Below are 23191 nucleotides of genomic sequence, written 5' to 3'. Positions count from 1 at the left end.
GACTTACAAAATAAACTGAAGAGTGAAAGAAGGATGAGGGTCATGCTGATATGGAGGGCATCAGTTGCACTGCAGTCCATTTTGGATTTCTTGCAGGAACACACTTGTAATTTCAGTTCTGTGGTGTTAGTCAGAGGTGGTTTGCCAGAATCTGTCACTGAGATTGGGATGTTGTAATTTGCCTTTTTCAGGTTTTGAAGCAGGATGACCTGGGCATGAGTATCTGCAAAGGATAAGGTGACAATTAGCCAAAAGTGGTTGGTTGGAAGGGAAGAGGAATCTGCAAACAACATCAGACACGACACAGTTACTCATGGAAATCAAGAAGAAAACAAGACCACCCTAAGGAAAAGACTGAAGAATTGGTGGTAAGAAGAGGCAGTACAGAAATGCTTTCATGGCCTGGGAGCTAAGTGCAAACTTACTCCAAAACCCACTGAATGAGCCCCTTTTGTTTAGATACATTATTTGGTCTGTAAACTGTTGGCAGAATTTGCCTGTGGAAACTAATACACTAATGAAATGCTAAGGCTTGTCATCCCCAAAGCAACACAAGAGGGAAGAATGTATCTATTTACCAAAAGAAAAACCCTTCTTTCAGGGAAGTACAGGCAAAGCTGCTTAGCTTCCCCAGTTTGACTGAGGAGGCAGTGAAGGGAGGCAATGTCCCTTCCAAGGCACAGATCTGCTCCACCTGAGCAGCAGTGGTTTACAACAGCTGGTGTACCAACGTGAGTTTGCTGACTCTTTTAGGGGGGTTAAGAGAGTGGTGGTTTCATGTGTAGAGGACAGCAAAGAAAATGACTCCTGCAGGCAGGTACAGACATCACATCCATCTTTGTTTTTTTCTAAGAAGAATATGAAATGAACTGCTGAAAGATTTGATAGTGACAGAGATGAATAATACATGCTAGAAAACAAACAGAAATAATCTACACTAGAAAGAAATATAGCACTTGTAAAAAGAAATGTGTGTGCCCACAATTTGCCATATGAACCTTCTGCAAATTGTATAGCCTGTGCTTTGATCCTCTTACCAATTGTGCATGGTCCTGCTGCATTTGGGTATTTTATTTGTGAGGAGTTCAAATACTTAAAATCAGGAAGTTTTTCAGGTATGTTGCTAAAGCCACCACAAAAGTTTTATGCCATCCTATAGCAAAGCCTTCTGCATCCCAGACAGATTCCATGCCATGAAATATGTCAGTCTTTACAAAACTGTAAGTTGTTACTAGCCCTTCTTTAGTGCAAAGCTCAAAGGGAAAAGTTTGGTCAATGTAATATGAAGGGGAAGAAATTTCATCTTTCAGAGTAAATGCAGACAATTAATCTGTCCCACCAGGCAGCTGCTCCGAGCAAAACCAGCACAAAAGCTTTGCACAACTGCTCCTGAATTCACACAATGGGCAGCCTCAAGGTGAGTACACTGGGCAGGGAAAAGTTTGGTCAATGTAATATGACCACACTGGGATGGAGAGGTGGAAGGACTAAACCCATAAGAGAAAAATTAGTAATACACTTACCGTTAAGCCTGTTGATTCTCCACAATTTTTCTGGGCCAGACTGCTTACTCAGTTCAAATTTGAATGGATCTGTGTTGGGATGAAGGTCTTTGTCTGATGCTCCTAGTACCACTACCCTGAGGTCTTTTGCATCATCACAAACTTTTGCCAGTGTTGGATAGAGGGATGGGACGTTGTCATTGACATCCTCCAAGGTGATGTGTAAAGTTCCTGTACCTGTAGCAGGAGGGTTACCTAGGTAAAAAAACCAAACATATTTATTAACTCATACTTGCTCTTCTTGTACCTGCATGCTTGCAAAGGGAAATAATTTGTATAGTTTTTGCCTCTCTTATATGAAAATTGTTGCTTTTAAATACATGGGTCACTATTGTAAATTTGTTGCTGTGTTTTCTGAATTCAGCCTGTCTCATTCTCTACAGTATGGGTAATTATTCTGAAAAACCTCTGGGAGAGGAATATTTTGAAGTTAAAATGAGATTAGGATGTGAATAGAGATCTGGAAAAGAATCTGCTCATAAGCACATACTGAGAGAAACAGAGTAGGAAACATCGTCTAGATAGACAGCACAGTATTAAAAGAATCAGGAATAAGACAACTAAGATGAAAAATGACAGCAGAGAGGAAACAATTGTTGTGTTGGGTGCCCATAACAGAACAGGACTAGATCATTTCCCACCAGCCCTTCAGGGCCACATTTAGTTATGTCAGCAGAAGTGAAACCTGTCAACATCCAACTCTGGAAAATGAGATCTTTTATTTACCCAGCGTCCCCCTGTGTTAGCAATGGAGTTTCAAGCTTTCTCAAATTATTTGCCAGCCTGCTTTGACCTGAAAGAACCAGCCCAGAGGTGAGGATCTTGTTTACTCACCATGGTACCTCTGGAAGCCTTTGTGCCATGGCTGTGAGTGACAAACCAGCCATGGGGCTGGAGGTGTTTGTGACAGAGACGTCTGCCCACGGGGAGCCAGCCTGAGACCAGCACCTCATTTCACAGAGGTCACAGAGGAGCTGACAAGTGGTAATAACTTTCAGTCACTACAGATGTGTGCCATGGCTGAGCCACTAACCCACTGCTTTCAGTGGAAAGCTCAATACCTCACTACAGATCCCTTTGCCAGCCTGTTTTACCTCATCTCAAAGTCTTCCAAACACACGTTGCTGCCTTCATTGCACACCATACTTAATAATGCCTCATTTGAAGTGCTGCATTTCTGGGCTGTTTGTGCTTCTCTTTTTTTTCTGGTTTACTACACGAGATCTATGATCTCTGCACTTCCCTTAGCTATAAACCCTTCAGCAGGTAGAAAGGATTCAAGAGGTGGCACTTAACCTGTAAAGCACTAGTGCAATGTGTCAGGGTAGTTTTAAGTTCCACACTGAAAGAGGTACACTTTAGCGTAATTCCCCTGCCTATAGCAGCCCAATAAACTCTGGAATTATTGCTGCACTGAGAGTACAGTCTAAGGGAGAACGACACACCCTGTGGTCTGGATCTGATAAACTACTAACTGCAGCAGAATGCAATTAGTCCTTTCAATAACAAATGTTACTAACGGTGACACTTTATCTGTTCCATGCACACATAAATGCGTAACAAAAGCAGAATTTTCATAGTTCTTTAGATTTCCTCCACTCCTCATCTTGCACTTTGTCATCAGAGGGGTTAGGGTTGAGTTCTTTTTAATGAAAAAGAAATTATTTTTCACTTTTTATTGGACTAATTGAATTTGCAGAAAGACTCCAATACATTTTTTGTTCTTGATATATTATTAAGTAAAGTCATACTGCAGAATGGATGAAAAGACATTCGAGTATTTGAAATATGATCATAAAAGCCAGCCTTTCATGCACTTAATTAAACTGCTGTCTTTAATTTTGAATGCATTATTTCCACACTGGACTGATAATGTCTTAGGCACTGCCCTTCTTATCTTTCTCTGAAGTCAGTAATATTAAAATCTGCCTTTTGAAATTAAGAAGCCAACAGCATTATGAACGTACTGTTATTTTGTCAAATGCAGATACGGCTGCATTTTTCTCTGCCATGCAAATGTTTCACTCTCTTTTGTAAGCCTTATGGGCCAGTCAACTCTTACACACAAATAGAGAGAAAGGAAATTGCTTCTGTCCGTTTCAATGACTTATTCTCTAGCTGGTTTACTTGTAATGATTTAAACAAAATCTTTTCATGATTTATGAAGACCTACAAAAGAAAAATAAGCCAATGTCAAGGTCATAAACTGAAGCTTGTTAACATGCCTGTCATAAAAACACCAACAAAAAATGAATCAAGGAAGAATGGTCAAAACATATCAATTGGGAATGTATGGCTTTCATAAATTTGTCAGAATTACATGTTTGAAAGAATTCAAAAATCCCATGATCTCTAGACAGCTTTTGTTTTGAAATGGAAGATTTCCATAGCGTATTTTAATTCTGAAATAATGCTTCTCTTAATTTGTGTTGTAAAGTCTTGCAGCTGAATGCAGAATTAATGTGTAAACCAAGACTTAGAGGTCTCAGTCCAACAGCCCTTGGGAGCAGCTTTTCAAAAGAGCTCTGCTCCCATTTTTGTCACTGAACTGACCTGGCCATTCCTCCTGAGGCTGAACACTGAACCTTTAGGTGCCTTTAGAGACTTTTGGGATGGTCCTGCTGAAGGTTCCACAAGTGGCATACCAGTGACTGTGCTATGGCAAACATATGAATGAAACAGCAATACTCACATGTAAAAGCTACTAAAACAGACTGAAACATGATTTAATATTGAAAGAAAGTGAAAGCTTGATATTGGATCCTGATTTTAATCTAGGGCAAGACTAAGAACCTTGTCAAGTAATCTTCAATGAGACCCAAAGGCAGGTAAGATCTCTCGAGTTCGTCAGGGTCTGGGGGGCTGGAGCTTTGATGGGCTACACTAGCAAAGTAAAGATTGACCTTGGAACGTGCTGCAGTTGGAAATGTATGATACACTTATCTGAACTGGATCAGGACTGGTAATGTCTTCATATCCTGGCATTAGAATGCATAAAAGCTGCTAATAGCAGTCTCCAGTTAGGCAATAGCTACTGCTGTTGTAAAATGCAACAGGTGAAAAATAGACTAACAAAAGTAATTCTATGTTATGAGTTAGAGAGTGCCATAGAATATGCTGGGGTCTGTCGTCTGGGAACTAGGCTCTGTAATGCAGTGAATATTACCAGAAAATGTAGATATTAAATTGGATTTTAGAGCTACGAGCATAAATGACCACGTTGCTAACTTTATTTTTAAAAATCCTTTCAAAGAAATATTATAGAAACAGATACTATCTATATATCTATTCCTGCATACTTGAATTTTAATGAAACGCCATGCAGAATCACATTAGAACTGTTAGTGTAAAGTCTTAAATTATAAGCCCTCTGTAGAGACACATGGTGAAGAAATTTGAAAACTGGCATTGAGTTTCAGTTGAGAAAGTTCCCATAGGAACAATGATGGCATTTAGACATCTAACTGCTCAAACGAGACTGCCAATCAGGTAGTTAGTTTCTTAAAAGATACCAATTATGCATGATGATGACCATGGACTAAGATGACATTTCTCTTAAGTATCAAGACTTGCATAAAATGGCATGTCTAACAAGCAATCACATGGCTGAATGGCTGATGATGCATTAAATCTGAGCAGAACATTTGTGTGGACACGAAGAGCCATTTCATGTTCCACTTTCTAGCTTTTCCTACAGGAATGTGATGCCGTTGTGTACAGATTTCTAATACGGGTGAGCTGTGCTCCGTGAAATTAAAGACAGTATCTGGACTGCTTTGAAACTGAATTAAGACATTCCTAATAGTTCACAATGAAATACCAACAGTTTTCATTTATTTGAAATGGCAGCAAAAGTAAAGTTAGGAATAGCCACACAGCAGGTGAGGTTTTCTGATGTCTGATGTCTTGCACAATAGGAAGCCAAATACTCTAAAAAGTCAGTGAAAGCTGAGAACTTTAATTTTTAGGGGTATCCAAAGAAAAACTCATAATGTGACAGAAGGTTGCCTACACAGCATCCCATTTATTGCACAATGTAAACACAGTTGCACTTCTATCTTTTCTTCCTACTGTTAGCATCATAAAAGAGAAGGATCCACACTGCATGAGTAGATCCCACAGTCATGCCTCAGTGTCTTACCATTTCTTGTGCAGGCATATCAAAAGAAGCTTTAAAATAGTCACTGCAGATGCTAATAGCTATGTAAAGTCACATTATTAATATGAAACTTGTTTTTGTATGGTTTAGCTCAGAGCTTGACTTTCATGGAGCACTTTGAGTTCACAGAGGAAGCCCTGGGGAACACAACGCTGGCTACACCAGTGTCTGGGGCATGCCAACCTGCTATTGTCACATTCAATAATAGTGTTTTTCTCCATTAGCTGAGCTCTATCAACAACAGCGACAGTGGGAGAAACAATTCAGGCACTTTGTTGTGGAAATCACAACAGTTAATGTGTTCAGACACTCTGTTCTGTCCTAGGAGGACAGCTGAGCACGAGGGCAGTTAACAGTAGCCATTCATCCACGTTTAATTGCCAGCGTGTGTATTTACAGGAGCTGGGCAGAAACAATGTTCTAAACTAGTTGAACATTTTCAAGATGGAAGAGTTATTTAAATGCATTTAAAAGAGAAAAAAAAATAGTCATAAAGTCATTTAATCCTTTTCTTCCAGCTTTCCCTTTCCCATTTGCAGCAAACTCAAGATTAGCCTAAATGGCCCTGATAACATTTTCCAAGCATTCAAAAACACATTCAGAACTTAGAAAATGACAAGATTGGGATGTCTGAGATCACAGTGGGTTTAGATTTTTGTTGAAAATGAAGATTCATATTCCTCAAAGCAGTGGAAAGGTTCTTAAAAACATATCCACGTAAAACAATTGCTTGAACATTGCTGCTTAAAACATAAAATCATCTTCTTTGGTAAAGAAGCCCACTCAAAATCAGAGAATTAGACTCATGTTGTCCATCCTACCTTGAGCTTTCTGAGTTCTGAAATTTTTAAATCCTTCTTTGGAATAACTGAGGTTTATTTTTTTTCTTTTGTAATTGGATATTAATATTTTTAAGTTTTAAAGAATATTATAAACCAAACAAGTTGGATATAGTAAGAATATTTGTTCAGGCAAATAAAATTTTATTTAACTTGTGAAAACTGGAAAATCCTCAAGAAATATTTTCCCCTCTAGTTTGATTCTTTCTCTGATGTTTGACACCAAACTTGTTCTAAAATAGAACAAGTTTCACAAGGAAGAACAAGGATAATCAAACACACAAAAAAATAAATTTCCACATGCTATGTGAAAATAGGCTTTGAATAAATCAGACAAAAGTCAGATTACTTGTAAATAATATAATTTGTGTAGTGGCACAGCTAAGGAACAAAGCATTGATAATCAACTAACAAGAAAAATGCCAGACACAAATCACCAAGCGTTAAGGCCAGGAGACACTGAGACTCAATGTTTTCACTTACATTTAGAAAGTTCACCTCATGGTATCAAAAGCAAAACAGGAGAAATCTTCTGTATTTAGAACACTAACGTTTTGTATCTTGGTTGTTACAGTGAGGGACTATTTCTGCAAATGTCTTTACATAACAAAATCTAATTAGAAATAAAAATGACAAAAAGGAAGTTAATTTGATTTTTTTTTTTAAAAAAAACATCAATGGTCTTGGATTCTGGCAATAATTACTAAATTTCCAAAGAAGTAAAACGAACTATTCTAGAGAGGCCAGACCAGAACAGATTTTAGGAAGAATGGAGCATGAGCTGTCCCTTTCCACACGTTCATTATGAATGGTAAAAGGACTCCTGTACTCATTTCTTCTTATTAAATTAAGCTTCCAGCACCATCAGATGAATACATATTATCTATGCCCTTCTGTGCCATGATGCAGAAATTACAAGGCCATTTAATTTCTAGAGCAAGCAATAGGGTATCCATTGCCATATAGATCTGTGCTTAAGCTGATAGAGTGGAAATTAATTTATTCTAAAATTTTTACTAGAATATTTAAGGTTTACCATTTAGCAGTTTTTAATCCACTTGCACTGTCACTTGTGTAACCCAGAAATCTCAATTTCAGCTTTTCCGGCTTCTACTTTTTTGCTGGCAAAATTACACAGATAGAAAAAGAGCAAGCAATTATAATAAGAACAATTTGTCTATATATTTGAGAAGGAAAAAAAAGCCTTTGAGAATGTGAGTTTGCTAGTTTCTGGCACAATTACCTTTCCTCTGAACCATTATGAATAAAGCCTTCTCTCTTAAAACTTCCATAACTACATTTGAATCATAGTCAGATTGAGGTCAATTTGGAAGTACAATGGTGCCTACAGAATTTCCTTCATTTTACTCCCATGTACCCAACTGTAAAATGCAGCGTTGCCTCGGATCTCTCCTTGGGTGTGGATTTGTCACCAATTTCTCTATTTTCAGGTTCTCATTTGCCTGAAGGAGAACACAGCAAGGAGGAGGAGAATAAAGACTGAAAGGAGCATCGTAGAATTTCCCTAATTGTTTGGAGGGAGCCCTGCGGCCGGGCTGTGCAGTACATGGGCAGGCTAAGTAACATCTTCTCTCTTTAAAGTACCATGCTTCAAATATGGGCGGTGAGAAATAATGCTCCATGCTTTCTAATGATACCACTATGAAAATCTAAACACAAATTTCTGCCTCCTCCCTCATGTTGTCTTTTTTTTTTTTTTTTCCCTCCATATGCTGTTTTTCTCATCAGGAAATTGTGCAGACTGGGTGATTTGGCAGCAGGTACCCTCACTGCAGGCACAAATCCCGTTCAGACTGGCTTATTCCATTATGTTCTGTGTTCAAGCTGAACTCTATTAATGGACCCACCAAAGCAAATGGAACCAGCAGAGTGGGAAATACCAAGATTTGGGTGTGCTGCTCAGAATCTGACGTATTTGAAAGCTGGCCTCATGAATGGCATATGCTGACATTTTGTATGAAAGAGGTTCCAAGTTTCCCAATAGTTACAATTTCCTATGCGTTTTCTGAATCTATTGACGTATAGATATTTTTCAAAATTTATAAAATAAATACTCTTTAAAAGTTACAATTCTTCATTCATTCACTCAAATAATATATGCAGATCCTATTTTTGAGTAATTACATTTCAAAAGAGCACAGCTCTTTCAGCATATCCAATTGCTGCTGACATATGCCATCCGTCTTAAATACTGTTTTCAGCATTCTAATTTCTTTTTCTAATCATGAGTCTGTGATGACAAATTAAAACAATATTTTGTGTGCAATTCATATTTTACTGAAATTTGAAATGGCAAGAAAAGGATGAGTATCCAATTTATTTTCTCTTCTCAATTAATACAGCAATTAAGATAAGGGGTATAAAACTGGCTTAATTGGGTTGCCATGGCAACTAATTGCCTGATTTCTTCAAAAATAGCATGTTTTAGGTGGAATCAATCTGTGGTAATTTCATTATGTACATCATGAAGCCAAAAGACAGGTTAGATACATGTAAGGAAAAGTTCCAATTGCAAATTGTTACACATCTCTTTGTTACTCCATTTTTTTCTGGATGTTTTCTGTTGCTGTTCATTGTGCATAGTACAGAATGATAATTTCTCTTTTTAATGATTAGGAGTATCGAGACTTGCACAATAAATGAGATTTGGAATTGCTTGGGTGTAGTTCAGCTGGTCCTTGGAAACAAGAAAAAAAGTGAAAACTAGACCCTGACTCACTTCTTCCTCATTCTGCTCTGCCTGTGCCGCAGGGAAATTGTCTCGGTGCCACTCAGCCAGCTAATTTATACCCGTGCAGCTGCCCAGTCATTGAAGCAATATCCAAATTGTTAGTTTTTTTTTTTAAAAACTGGCCAGTTTAGCTCAAGGCAGACACTGAAATCACACCAACCTAGAATCACACCTTTTTACAGCCCTCTGTCTTTGTTAACCTTTACCTTGCTCAATTATGTACACCCCATTACACAGAGGTTACAGCTCCCAACGCTTGTTTCCTGCAGCTCGACCCTTCCACTGCCCACCCTGCCTGGGGCTTTGGAGTGCTGCCATGCAAATGCTTATACTGTCAAACACGGGGGATGGGGATGTCACATAGGGAGAAAACCACTTTTTTTGAAAAGAAAACACTGGTTTTCACAGATGCCACATTTTTAATGGCATTTATCCTCTCTTATGTTTGATGTAGTAGTACTGATATTGCCATTTTTTGCCTCAGTAGTTCCCTACTGATGGAGAAAGGTGGCACACTTACACTAGAGAAGAGTGTCTATCTCAGTGGGACAACGTTGCTACCTGGCTTTGTATGCTTATACTGTCAAACACGGGGGATGGGGATGTCACATAGGGAGAAAACCACTTTTTTTGAAAAGAAAACACTGGTTTTCACAGATGCCACATTTTTAATGGCATTTATCCTCTCTTATGTTTGATGTAGTAGTACTGATATTGCCATTTTTTGCCTCAGTAGTTCCCTACTGATGGAGAAAGGTGGCACACTTACACTTACACTAGAGAAGAGTGTCTGTCTCAGTGGGACAACGTTGCTACATGGCTTTGTGTGGTGGTACTCCACCAGGATGGCATGAGAGGAGTGAAGCTGATAGCTGCTTTTAACCATATCAGCAAGACTGGGTTTCAGTGTTTCAGCACGTGTCACCAGCAGCTGATGTAATTGAACAGATTTTTCCATGTATCAAGCAACCAAAAGTAACCAAACTTTTTCTTCTGAAGAGATAGAAAAAGTTACACAATGGGGACATTAGGGCACCATGCCCCTCCAGAGTAACGTGAGTGGTTATTGCATTGCTAAGGTAAATCTGGATGTGTTTTGGTGTTCATCCCTCTTAAAGGAAATGGAGAAATCAATTCTAGCTTTTTTAAATTTCACACTTTTTCTAGGTATTTTTTTAGCATCACCTCTACCAATTCCATGCTTTTCTCTTTCCTTACTCTTTCTAAATCGTGACTCAAATGCTCAGAATATGGGTGAAAAAAGACCACTCCTGGAGACTTTTGGGCCTGTCTGACCTTATGAGGAAAATGTACAGGTATTCTGCTTTCTGCTTCATGACAAATACTCCAGTGCATAACAGAATCTATAGGATGACACTAAAACATGGTCATGCAGCAAATTTAGAAGGTATTTTCCAAGCAGACTTCTCAAACTCAAATGATTTCTTGTCTGTATTTACCATATGTGTGTTTTACAAATACACTCCTAATAATTACACTATATGGTTGTGATATTGCATTGGTTTTAGTGGTTAGAATGCTAAATTCAGGAAGTAAAGTTATCACCTTTATTGACACTTTTGTGAATTGATGTTTTCCAAGTTTGCATAAACCTGACTGTGTCCCATTATGAGCTCATTCTGAGATTAAATACAGTTCATGACACTTTAATGTGTTAACTCTGCTTCATGATATTTCCTACAAGTGTTTAATATCTTCTTTAATAGACCAGACTCTATGTCCACACAAGTCCTTAATAAAAAGTTTTCAAATTCTAAAGACACTACCTTGACCTTTACTGAAATTCAAAATACAGAGAAAATTAGAATATTCATTCCAAAAAGTCCTTTTTAAAGAGAAATTTCCCTCAGTAAAAGGTCAAACTTTATTATCTATAAAATTAATAACATGTTCATCAAATTTGCTCTTACACATTGTTTCAATTAAGTTTGGAAAGTTACAGGAACTGCTTAGATCAGAAATAACATTATTCATACCCAGCTACCTTCCTCTGCAGCTGATTTGATAATGGCTGAAAAATAATAACATAAAGTTTAAAAAAAAAAAATCATAAACAATGAAATTATTTCCTACAGTGGAATAACTCCATTTTCAATGGTCCACTCATGGTTACTCTCCTACTGGTAAATAATAGTTTTGTGATTTACTGAAGAAAGATAAAGATGTGATGGATTTATATATGGAGTTACCAAGCATGAAGCCCTTGGTTTTACTTCTGACAGAAATCTTCAGCATTTTACAAATAAGAAAAATGCCCTGGCACTTGTCCCCTGCACTGAAGTGTAGTTAGAAACCAGTGCCTGCTGAATCCAGAGAGAGATTCTCTACTGACATCAGTAAAGGTATGATGAAAATATTACTTTGAGGTTTTTTTCAGCTGTCTCCACTCTTCACCCAAGATACTGCACAAATGTAAAGTTGCTTTAAAAAAAGGTGATCACAGAATATGGTGGGATCTTTATGGAATTATAGAACATCTATATGCTATGAATACTAATAGAAAATCATAGGTTTATTTACTTTCTTAGTGTATGTCTCATGTCTTTTCGGAAGGTCGAAGATCCAAGTTTTTATCTGAGTTTGGAGCTCACCTCGTTATAGACACTGCCAAGCCAGAGCACAGCTCCACAGGGAGCTCCACATCTGCCAATTACCAACGTTAGTGCCACTGACACTCCTGCTAGTGCTGGAGGAGCCGAGCTGGGGGCACCATGGGCTAGGTGGTGTTGGTGGGGCCACCCATGTGTGCAGACCTCTTGCTGAGAGGGCTTCTCCAGGAAGCCTCACAAGCACCAGTGAGGTGCCCTGTGTTGTGCTTGGAGCTGCGCTGGGCAGGAGCTGGTACCTCAGCTCTTCTGTGTCCCCCACTTAAGGAAAGGAAAGCCTATGGCAGCTCAGAGTTCCTCACTGCATGTGCCAACACATCTCAGATTTGACTTGGAGATAAGATGATAAGCCAAAGGCAATAACAACCTACACTGAATGAATGAAAAAAAAAGTATCTTTGATGAAGTACGGGCTTATTTTCCATTCTCCTCTTTTGCCCCAAGTCTGTTAGCCTGAACAAATTACTTGCTCTGTTGGAAATGCCTCTGAATTTTCAATTTACCACCCTATCTCATTTGGCAACTCTTAATCCTGCCTTTGGCTGCCCTCTCACTTAAAATCCTAACCTTACTCTCTAGTATTAGATAGGCTGCACTCACTAACCTGAAGAAAGTGATTTGCAGTTTATGGACAGTGCATTTTAGAGACAGGGCAGATAGTTATGTTCAAACTGATTTTTTTCCTTTTTAAGTTAATATAATTTACATTATGCTCAGTCTGATTTTTTATCCTATTTTTGTGTTAACATAACCTTCCTTTAAAGTCCTGAAAAAAATTCTGTATTCTTTTCTTGTTATCCTACCACAGTTTAGCTTGTCACCTAATAGAATATCCCTTTTCAAGGTGGACATTAGCTATGATGGCTAGGAAAATGAAGTGGGTTTCCAGCTTTGCTAGTTAGCATTATCAGTGGCCTGGAAATAAGTTGGGAAACACCTTCCAGGGATATTATCAGTCCCAATCATCAGTGCAGTGGACAAGGCAGACCCCAAATCTACGTGTTGAAAGCAATTATAAAAATTCCTTGGCTGCTTCAGTCACAGAGTCTGGCCTGTGGCAGGCCTGCCCAAAGTGCAGCAGTGCTCCCCAGCAGGTCTCAGCACTGCTCCCCTGGCCAGATGTGACCAGAGCCAACTATCTGTGTACGACTGAGGTTGAGGCTGGGGCTCCAGAGTTGCTCCTGCTCCTCTCAACTCCCACAAATTCCACTTGTACATATTTATACAGACCAGCAGATAATTTTTCCAGTTACCCACCTGCCTCTAAGTTTAAGGTGTTTCAGCAGCTGTTTGGTAATTAATCCTGTGGTGATACAGACCACAAGGTTAATAACAGCTAGTTAAGTTCTGCTATTTATTGCCTCTTCCACATGTGGCTGAGCTGCATCCAGTGAAGTAGTGCAATACTCTTGAAAGTTTATTATTAACACCTTAGCATGACAGTACTAAATGCACACGTGTGGTTTCTAATGATTTCATTCAAAGAAGTCAATAATGTTGCAGTAGATTAGCTCCTGTGCCAACAGTAATGCAGAACTATAAACAAACACCATAACAGCCCCTTGAATGAGGTGCTGGCTCAGCACCTCAACAGAACAGGATTCCTGTTCTTTAACCCACACTGAATGTCTTCTCTTGCTTTGCTGTTCAGCACACAGACACCTTTCCCTTCTCTTCCATTTCCAGAATGGAAACAACTCTGGGAATTAAGAAGGGTCACTTACTTAGCAATGAGGCTTTTGGCTTAGAATAGATGAGCAATGGATGTTACTGCCCTAAGTGCATCATAAAAGTATATCCAAAAATCTACTTCCATTCAGACTGGTTTCCAGAGCTGGAAATACTCACTGTCTTGTTCCATCTATCCTTATTGAGGATATTTGGCTTTGCTTTTAAAACATCTGTAACTTTATCCTTTTGATAATCCTTCAATAATATCCTGAATTTTAGCTGTCGTTGTAAAAATGAAATTTCCCAGTGCACCAGATTTTAAGATGCATTTATAAAAACTTTATCCAATAGCAAGGAAAAGACAGAAATAAGTTTAGTGCTGCATTTTTCCATGGAAATTTCCTAAGAAAAAATTTGTGTATGAATATATACGTAAATAATCATCTCAGCAGAATTTATTTTCTTTTATACTTAAGGCGACTTTTTTCTTTTTCCTGCCAGGCCCTGCAAATGTTCCCTGAGTCATGTGATTACAAAAATGTAGAATTACACTCCTAAAAAGAGCATTTTCCATTAATCACCAGGGCTAAACCAGCTGCAGCTGTAAAAAAGCATTAGCATGTTAGCTGTTATATCACAGACAAATCTTTTATTTATTTTGTGCCTTTAGCTGTGGAGATTTGGAGCATTCAGGATTTTCTCCTTCTTTCTTTCTGTCCTCCAAAGTCACTCACTGACTTTTCACTAGGTAGTTTAATTTTGAATATATTTGACAGAAGGAACCTTAATCCACACAATATGTAAAAAAATATTGCATTTTAACATTGGTCTTTACTTATATTTTTATTGTCACTGCCATTGTAAAGAATAGAATAGAATTCAGCATACTGGGGATGGGTTGTTATTGGTATTTAGGTGCCTTAGGCTTACTAACTGCTCAAATATTATGAAGAAATTAACACTGATAAAGATGATTTATTACTTTCCAAGTATGTTCATAGACTATTTGCATCTAGCATTAAGATCTCAGTGCAGGAATAAATACCTGAGATGTAACCTTAAATCAAAGCTGTTCTAAGTTTGAAGCTTTAAGTTAACTCTTAAATAGGTAACTATTTTCTGTTTGTCAGGGTGACCTCTGGTACCTTTATGTGGCCACCTGGCAAGGTGCTGAAGTGTACAGTTCACTTTGCACGTGCACCTTCCTGAACAGAAAATTTCAAGGAGGGGAAAAAAACACATACTTTCATAAATATGATCCAGAACAGTTACTCACCACTGTCTATTGCCAGAAAGAGAGCAGTGTATACGTTGTTGTGAACGTGGGGAGATTCCCGGTCCAGGACGGCGGTGGTGCCAATGGTTCCATTGGTAGGGTTGATTTCTAGCCAGTCTGCTGGATCCTTGTACACTGAATACCTAGATGAAAATTATAGAAGTTAACAAATTATATATTTCATCATAAACCAATTCATTACTATGAAAGAACATGTCTTCACACTCCTTGGCTTCCATGGAGTGGATCTCTTAATACCTGAAAAATACAATTTAAACCCTGTGCCTTCCCTTTGAGATAATTTGTTATTGTTAGGCTCATCTGGCAGATGGAGATATAGAGGGAGGTTCCTCTTCTTGCAGGTATCCAATTCTTTGGATATGTCCCAAAGCTGAGTACAGAAATCAATATTTAAACCACGGAGGAGCTGTTTCCTACTGCTGTGTTATACAGCCAGAGTACCTGCACACTTCCAGTAAACTTCTGCATCAGCACTGGTATCTTCTCACAGTCCTTCTTCCAGACTCAAAATTCCAGCTGGACTAGGAGTTTTATTTTTATTCTATATTTTTGGTGTTTTTCACTCATTTTCTTTCAATCATCTACTTCAGGTGAGGCTGAAAACGTAATAAATTGTGGGGTTTGGTAGCAAAAAGAGAGTTAGACTGTGGATTCATTAGGTCTAACAGGAGCTGTTTCTGTGCAGACCTGGTTTGCAGACATTTGTCCTGCAGTCGGTGGTTGGTAACTTCCTGCTTCTGATGCTCAGAGTCTTGGAACAACTCAACCACACACATGTTGTCTAAATAAGGATTTAAAAATGCTGTCTGTCAGGATCCCTCACTATAAAATTCACTGCTGTGCTTTCTTTGCATTAATTGTTAACAAATATTTAGACCCTGACACTGGGAATATTTGGAGAGATTGTGGAGTTTATGCATTAAGAACTCCTTGGCTTGACTGAAGTAATAAAGATAAGCATGTTCATAATTAGGATCTAATTCTATACTCAGTTAAATATATTAAGCAATATAACAACACAGAGCTGAATTAGCCAATTCCCTCTCCAATGAAATGTGTTAATATTTTAAACCAAACCTCCAATCATATAATCAATACTTAGTATAATAGCCTGTTTATCTTTTTGTAGTGAATTGTTATAGGTCATAAACAGCCATAGAATCTTTTATAGACATTTTAAATTACCAGTAATTGACATGGAACCTGTTATTGTTCAATGAGTGTGTGCCTAGCCAGGTCCTCTCAGTGGCATTCATCTGAAAGGTGTCCTATGTCCTAATGCTGCCAGAAATAACTTACCAGTGTAACTGTTTCCTGAGGGAATAGTAAGAAATAACAGATTGTTAGCAGGATGAAAAAAAGTAAGTAAAATGAAACAAAATGGCAGTTGCTGGAAGAGGAAAGAACTGAAGAATGGTTCTCTTCCATCTCTCAGCCCAGGAATGTCCCCTCCAACACTTGAAATAATGCCATGGGAAGGTGTCTTTAAGCAAAGATTTATTCCCCCTCCCATTTAAGTTAGGAAAAATCAGAACAGATTTTACTTATAATAGCCTTGAATAATAAATTTGGACACAGACACCATACTATTTAGCAGGAAGAAACCTTAACTGTTTAAAAAAGGAAAAATTCTAGGCAAGTTTGTTTTCTCATGCAGAAATGAGGCAGTGCACATACAGGAACTCAAGCCTGAGAGATACAGGCCAGAAACACAGACATCTTTTCCCAGCCCACAGATCAGGTATCCATTGTAACTGGATTATCTGCAGGCAGAGTGAGACTTGAATTTATGCCTTAAAAGCACAGGGCTCCAGAATCCCTATGAATTTGCCATGTGGCCCAGAGGTCCAGTTAAATAAACTATCTTATAGGTGGACTTTATACTTCAAATGTGGATAACGTACTCTTACTGCTAAAGAATTACACTCCAAAGAACAAATACTGAGTTTTGGTTTTCAAAAACAAAATTCCTTTTAGCAGAAAGCCTTCTCTTAATTCATCAGGGAAATACCTCTCACCAAAAAAAAAATAAAAAATAAATCAGTTGCCTCTAAATTTCTTTGATGTACCTCTAGGGGAAGTGATACTATCCTAGAGAAGATGAACACGGCTGATTTCAGAGGTGCTACCAGACAACAAAGTCCTTGTGACTGCTGTTCTTTATCAAGACTTTGCTTCAGGCTTAAAAAATACAACCTCCTCAGGGCTGCTGAGCCAGACTGACTTCTCCATGGGACGTAGGAACGCGCCGGTGCTCAGGCAGCCAGTGTCAGCACCAAAACTGCAGTACATAGAGCCATGAAGAATTCCACATTTTTATGAGCTATTGTTATGTTAAAATAAAATAAAGGACAAATTTGGAAATCAGAACATTTGGGAATTTATGAGACAGAGTCAAATGTGAAAAACACTTGGCTTATTCCTGCACTCTCAGGAGTGACTCAGAGTTTCACCACTGCTTTCTCCAGGAGCAGAAATTATCCCTTAGGGAATACATAGGAAAGAATCAAAGGCAAATGCTAGTGCATAGTGAGACATTCCATCAACCCAACACGTCCTTCCACTTAACAACATTTAAACATTAATCAATACCTGAGCTTCATCTCCCATAAAAATGAGTTACTAGAATAGTAACAATGCAGATTACTATTTCATTTCACTTCTTTGTTTCTTTTTTTATTGTTGTTTTTTATAACTTTGCAACAAAGGTATGCACAAAAATATGAAACAAGGGCAGCCTAAACAATTCCTGGTCTATTGTAAAACTGCAAATTCTCAATTAACCCCAAAACAATTTAAGAAGATTCAACACTTCTAAAGTAATGAGAATTTAAAATGGATTGTATTATCTTCCCTGATTGCTCTACAAAGCACTGTTGGCTGTGCAAATAAAAACCTGAGTTGTATAACCTGTGATTTGGCACAGGATATCATAAAAGTAGTACTTTGTCTTCTCCACCACCTTTTTTACTTAGTATAAGAGTATATTGCAGTACAGTTAAGATGATTGTTCTCTGTTCATTTTTTTTTTTGGAGGGTTCTGCTAGCAAACGGTTTAGAATACACTCATTAAGAAAAGCATTATAAAAAAAAGAAGCATAGAATACAAGTTTTCACATCCTACTTTTAACTTTAGTGGCATCTGCTGATTGCACAGCAGTTGTAAAAATCAGACCAATTTTTTGGGTGGGTTAACAAGAACTGATGTGCCTGTGTGTACCTGCTCGCTTTGGAAGATCGTAAGTGGGTTGATAAATCCATGTGGCTGCACAGAGAACTGTGTCCTCTGGTGTGCCAATTACTGTTTATTGCAGACTTAGTCTACATTGCAGTAGTGAAATTTTGTGCTGCTTTGTGAAGTTTCTTGTCTTTGCTTTTTAAATTTTAAACCATGCCAATAGGTTACAGTTCCCAAGGGCCTATGTGACAGCAAGGCGTGGGCAAGTGGGTGAGAGCTGTTCTGATTGTGACCTCCTTGCACTAGGTTCATGTCCTTGCACTATCTAGGTACTGAAAGGAAGCAAAAAACCCAACTCCCTTAGGCTGGAAAATGTCTGCTGCAAAGTTTAAGTACACACCTTAAATACAGACCTAAAGACAGATGCAGCAAGACTCTAGATGCAGAACAAAAGAAAACAAATCAAAATAAGCACTTGACCTATTTGGTGCAGTGCTAAAATAAAATAACTTTATGGAAAGAATTTAAAATTTATAAATGGCATCCGCTCCTTCTGGTATCACAGGAAAATAATTCAGAGACCACCTCCTGGGGTTGCCAGTAGATGTGCATGGTGCTGGTGGCTGGCAGCTTGATTAGCACAGAAGATCATTACAGAGAACAGCGGAGATAACACGAACAGAGAAATCTAATCAGAGCCACAACCTTGCACCAGGCACAAAAAGAATTTCACAGCCGACGGTGCAATAGCCCAGGGTGTCGTAGGAGAGCAGCCAGGCATCCAGGCAGAGTCAGATGCTGCTCTTGGCAAGGACATCCAGGGCTTGGTAGTTGCCAGATTGTTCCCATGTGGAGCCAAGGGGGCTTAGCTCTTACACTTTAACAGAAAGAGAAGGATGGCAAAACGAAGCAGTGCCAAGTCTGTGCTGAACGACACATCTGTGCCCGTCTGATGGGACAGGAGCTGAGGTGAGCAGTTTGGATAGGCTTCTCAGGGTGGCTCTTTTCAGCCTTGTGCACCTGGAGACTCCTCGAGTCACACTGTACAGAGACTCTATGACCAGAAAGACACAACAGGAAAGATGTGGTACAGTGACACTGACCCTTTGAAAGATCTGATTCTGCAGTTTGACTTTGCTATGATAATGTGTAACAGTGAGAGACTGCAGGCAGCAAGTTGACACTCTGCTGGGCCAGTGAGCAAGGCTGGTCTGGCTGATTTAGGACTCAAAGAATTAGAGTTTGGGTCCTGGATCTCTCACGATGGAATTAGGGAAGCCCTTTAATTCCACCTATGCCCCAAACCCAGCTTTGAAATGGCGAGGATGTATTTTAGCCTTAAAAAGCTGTTAAAAGCATAAAAACTATAAATCACTGCAAAAGGACTGAGGATATAATAGCAATGAGGGACATCAAAAATACCAAGACAGAATAGAGAAGAATAATCTGAATAGCTTTCTAAAGATGCAGATACTTAGTGACATTTTCAAATTATATAGTTGTTTATCTTATTTTCATTAAACAATGTTTAAAATAGAGTTAAACCCAGATGGGTAATTCTCTGTGATACATATAGATACACGTGTGTGTGTGTACTTACTCATACTGGGCAAAACAAGGTGTTAAAATATTGATAGTAGCCATTTTTATAGTTTCAGTCTGACTGGCAGGAGTCAATACCAGAAATATAACAAAGCTTATTCATCCATTAGATTTTCCAGATCATATTTGCTGTTTTTATGGATCCTGGTCCCACTCACTTAAGTGAAAAAATATAATTTGAATAGGTCCTGTATTACACCTAGGTATAGCTAAACATTTGTATTTTGAATGAAAACCACATTATCCACATTTCTGAATCCATAGTAATTCATTTGCAATTAGGTAACGTATTGAAGTTCCTGTATCTGTCTTGCTCCTGCAGAGACTCCACCATATAATGGCAGGCCCTGAAATTTTTCTATGAGCTCTTCATGAAACTAGTGAGGAAGGTAACTTTGTATTGTCTGTGCTATTGTCTGTGCCTAAGAGCTCAGCATGAGAACTCTCTTTTGCCTCTGAATGAAAAAAAATCTCTAAATACAGATATTATGTAAACATTAAATCAAGCCAATATGAATTTCATCTCATTATATCAAGTCCACATGAAAAATGAAGAGCGACTACCTCTGGAGAAAGAGTCACAATTATTTGGGAGATGGTGGTGTATCAATTACTGCAGAAATACACTCATCTATGTAAACAATGGTGGTTCTAAGAGAGAGAGAAAAACTCTTCCCAAAATGTAAGTGTAACATTAAAAGTCTGGATTTGAACTGCATTGTGCTTCATATGCTTTATGTACAGACAACATAACATAGAGCTTTAGAGATCAGCCTGCTTCCCATCATGCTCCATCTTCTCCACTCTGCTCTCATTACCTTTTACCTGCACTAATTATGGCAGCATATGGTACCAGGAAGAGTAGAAAGGAAACCTTATTGCAAAGCAGCAATTTTCCCACTGAAATCTACTCCAGACTTATTAATAATGAGACACTGCAATTTTTCTGCTGTGTGACTGTGATAACAAAGGTATTCCTGCTCCCTCACTCACTTAGGTTATAAGCTTTGGGAGAGCAAAATTCACATGTGTATATTCACAGCCTTGCACAGCAGGGCGTCTAAACTGTTAAACCATGGTAAATGAAGACAATAACAGCAATACTCCAGCATATATGACATCTTACATTCTCTAAATGTACTAACATTTGATTTTTTAAAGGTATTTTTAGTGCAACTTCCAGGCTTGGGTTTATTTTTTTTTTTTCAATTTTAAAACGTTTTTTAAGCCACTGGAAGAATGTCTTTGGAGCAGTTGTGGCTATTCCCATAGAAATCATAAAATCATTTTGGTTGTAAGAGGCCTTTAAGATCATCAAGTCCAACCATTGACGCAGCACTGCCTGGTCACCACCAACCTGTGTCCTTAGCTTGCTGTTCAGTTTGGAAATGCCTGGATCTGAGCCTCCATGTGGGCACGATGCTGCTTCACATCTTTCAATAGTCACTGATGGTCCAGCCAAGCACCAGTGCCAAGCACTCCTCTCCAGTGCAGTTGGCCTTGGTCTACCCTAACAGTTTTGTGCCTTTGTTTGGAACTCCTGTTAATGAGTGCAGGCAGTTAGTGTGGAAGTGTTGTCAGAACTATCAAATTACTATTACAGGCACAAGACTGTGACAATTTCAACACAACTCTGCTGTTGCTTGGAGCGTTCTGTTATGCGGGCATAACTGAGAAAAATAATTCAAAGCTAAGACTTTTTTTTTTTGTAATTTATTAGCAAGTCAAATGACACTGCCTGAAATAACAGAAGCAAGTCAGCAGGTAAATGGCTGTGTGAGAGGAGAGGGGCAGAACCTGATTGCTGCTGGGTTTACACACACACGAGCTGCAGTGCTGCTGGCCAGAGGGTACGTAGCACTGCCCTGGCTCTGCTGGATCCCCTGCTCCACGCTGCCTTCAACAGGCTGCTCTGGACCTCAGATATCTAACCACTGTGTGGTGGACACCACTTAGAAAAGCATTTCCAGTGCAGGTAAGGACTAAAAAGCAACCAGACGATTTTGTATCACAGTGAAAACAGGAGCCTAAGTGCTTCAGCACACAACGTTATTGAGACAAAATGTAAGCATTTATTCATCAAAAAAGCTACAGGTTATAAGAGAAATGATAAAGGCAAAAGTACTGATAGTCCATTAAAGGGCTTTTTCAGATCTTTTCTGGTCACTTGTATCAATGTACATGTTGATTAATGACCCTCAAGGCTTTCAGGATATCTCCTATATGCCTAACTGTGTGATTACATAAACTGCTCACTGACCTGTTTGGAATCTTAAACCTAACTGCATCTGGGCAACCCACTGACGTACACCTGTGCCTTGGAAACATGCTCTGCTAACACAGGCTTAGGCAGCCCCCAACAATCTGCAAAAGAGCTATTCAGAAGTCAGTAAGGAATCTAAACCATCACCTCTTTGTACTCTCCATTCCCCATATTTGACTTAGACACTGCAGCTGGCACGCTGAGAATAGTTAGCTATCTTTTCTCATTAAATATATGATCACACGAAACGCAGGGGTTTGAATTTGGATTGAAATGCTGTTACTAAAAGTATGGCTATATGCTAAATGTGCAGTAGGCTGTAAAATATCCCCTGCAGTGCTCTTCTGCAGAGATTTGGACATGCTCAAATTACTTTGGCTAGATTCTTTAAAGTAAAATAAATTGAAATCTAAAAAACAAATGTAACAGAAATATAGTATTATTAATCAGAATAAACACATAATTAACAACATCTAAAACCTGAAATAAATCACATTTTCTGGTGACATTGTTGAGAAAGGTTTTAGGTCAGATGCATTTTTAAACTTACTGAAGACAGAGGATTTATGCAGTCACCATTTTTCAGCTTCATGGAACAGATTTATGGGTTTGCAGACTGTCTGTATTTTCACAGGCTGGAAATGTCAACTTGGAATACTATTTTAAAAAATAAATTAAAATCCCCATCCATGTTCTGCCACAAGTCATTCTGTGCATTTTTAGCCACTGGAAATTCATGTTTCTCGTTGATAAACTGGACAGATTCCAGGGTGAGTTCCTTAGCTCCACACCAGCACGTAGCTTAGTGCCGCAGCTCAGGCATGATGCTGTCATAACTCACCACAACAGGCTTCTCCCAGCTGATCCTCAAGTGTCTCCCAAGTTTCCAGGAGCTTATGTACAAGTGTAAGCATGCACATACTTCATTCTAACCCTATCTGAATAGGCATCATACTCCTCTGGCTTCAGAGCCAGCCTGGCACATGAAGCACTGGACTAATCCCTCTCAAGCGCAGGCAGCTCTGTCGGGGGGTACACTGCACAGGATCCACACGCCACCACATTCAGTGGAGCAGCACAAGGCTGATATATGTTGCTTTTCAAGGCTTAAGGTTTATAGACATTCACATTTTGGTGAGAGCTTTGTTGTTAATATCAGTTTTCCACTGGTTCAGTCTCAAGAAAAACTAATTTCAGCTTAATCTAAAGAAGAAGTTTATATCTTACAGAAAACTGGAGCA

The 23191-nt window shown here is 38.7% G+C and overlaps 1 protein-coding gene across 1 annotated transcript in view; it reads right to left on the bottom strand.

Moving 5' to 3' along the window:
• CDH13 (cadherin 13) overlaps positions 1-23191 on the bottom strand; it is a gene marked incomplete at its 5' end in the record, with an annotated part of 88167 nt that overhangs the window by 14279 nt on the left and 50697 nt on the right. The window contains 3 exons of the mRNA XM_008944895.1: positions 8-223; positions 1524-1757; positions 14887-15029. Of these exons, the coding sequence (XP_008943143.1) occupies positions 8-223; positions 1524-1757; positions 14887-15029 (593 nt within the window). The remainder of the gene's footprint in view (positions 1-7; positions 224-1523; positions 1758-14886; positions 15030-23191) is intronic.

The sequence above is a fragment of the Merops nubicus genome, unplaced genomic scaffold, assembly GCF_000691845.1.
Source record: "Merops nubicus isolate BGI_N331 unplaced genomic scaffold, ASM69184v1 scaffold23397, whole genome shotgun sequence".
In the NCBI taxonomy this organism is placed as follows: Eukaryota; Metazoa; Chordata; class Aves; order Coraciiformes; family Meropidae; genus Merops; species Merops nubicus.
Note: the sequence above shows the minus strand (reverse complement) of the source record. Positions and strands in the feature narration are given on the sequence as shown.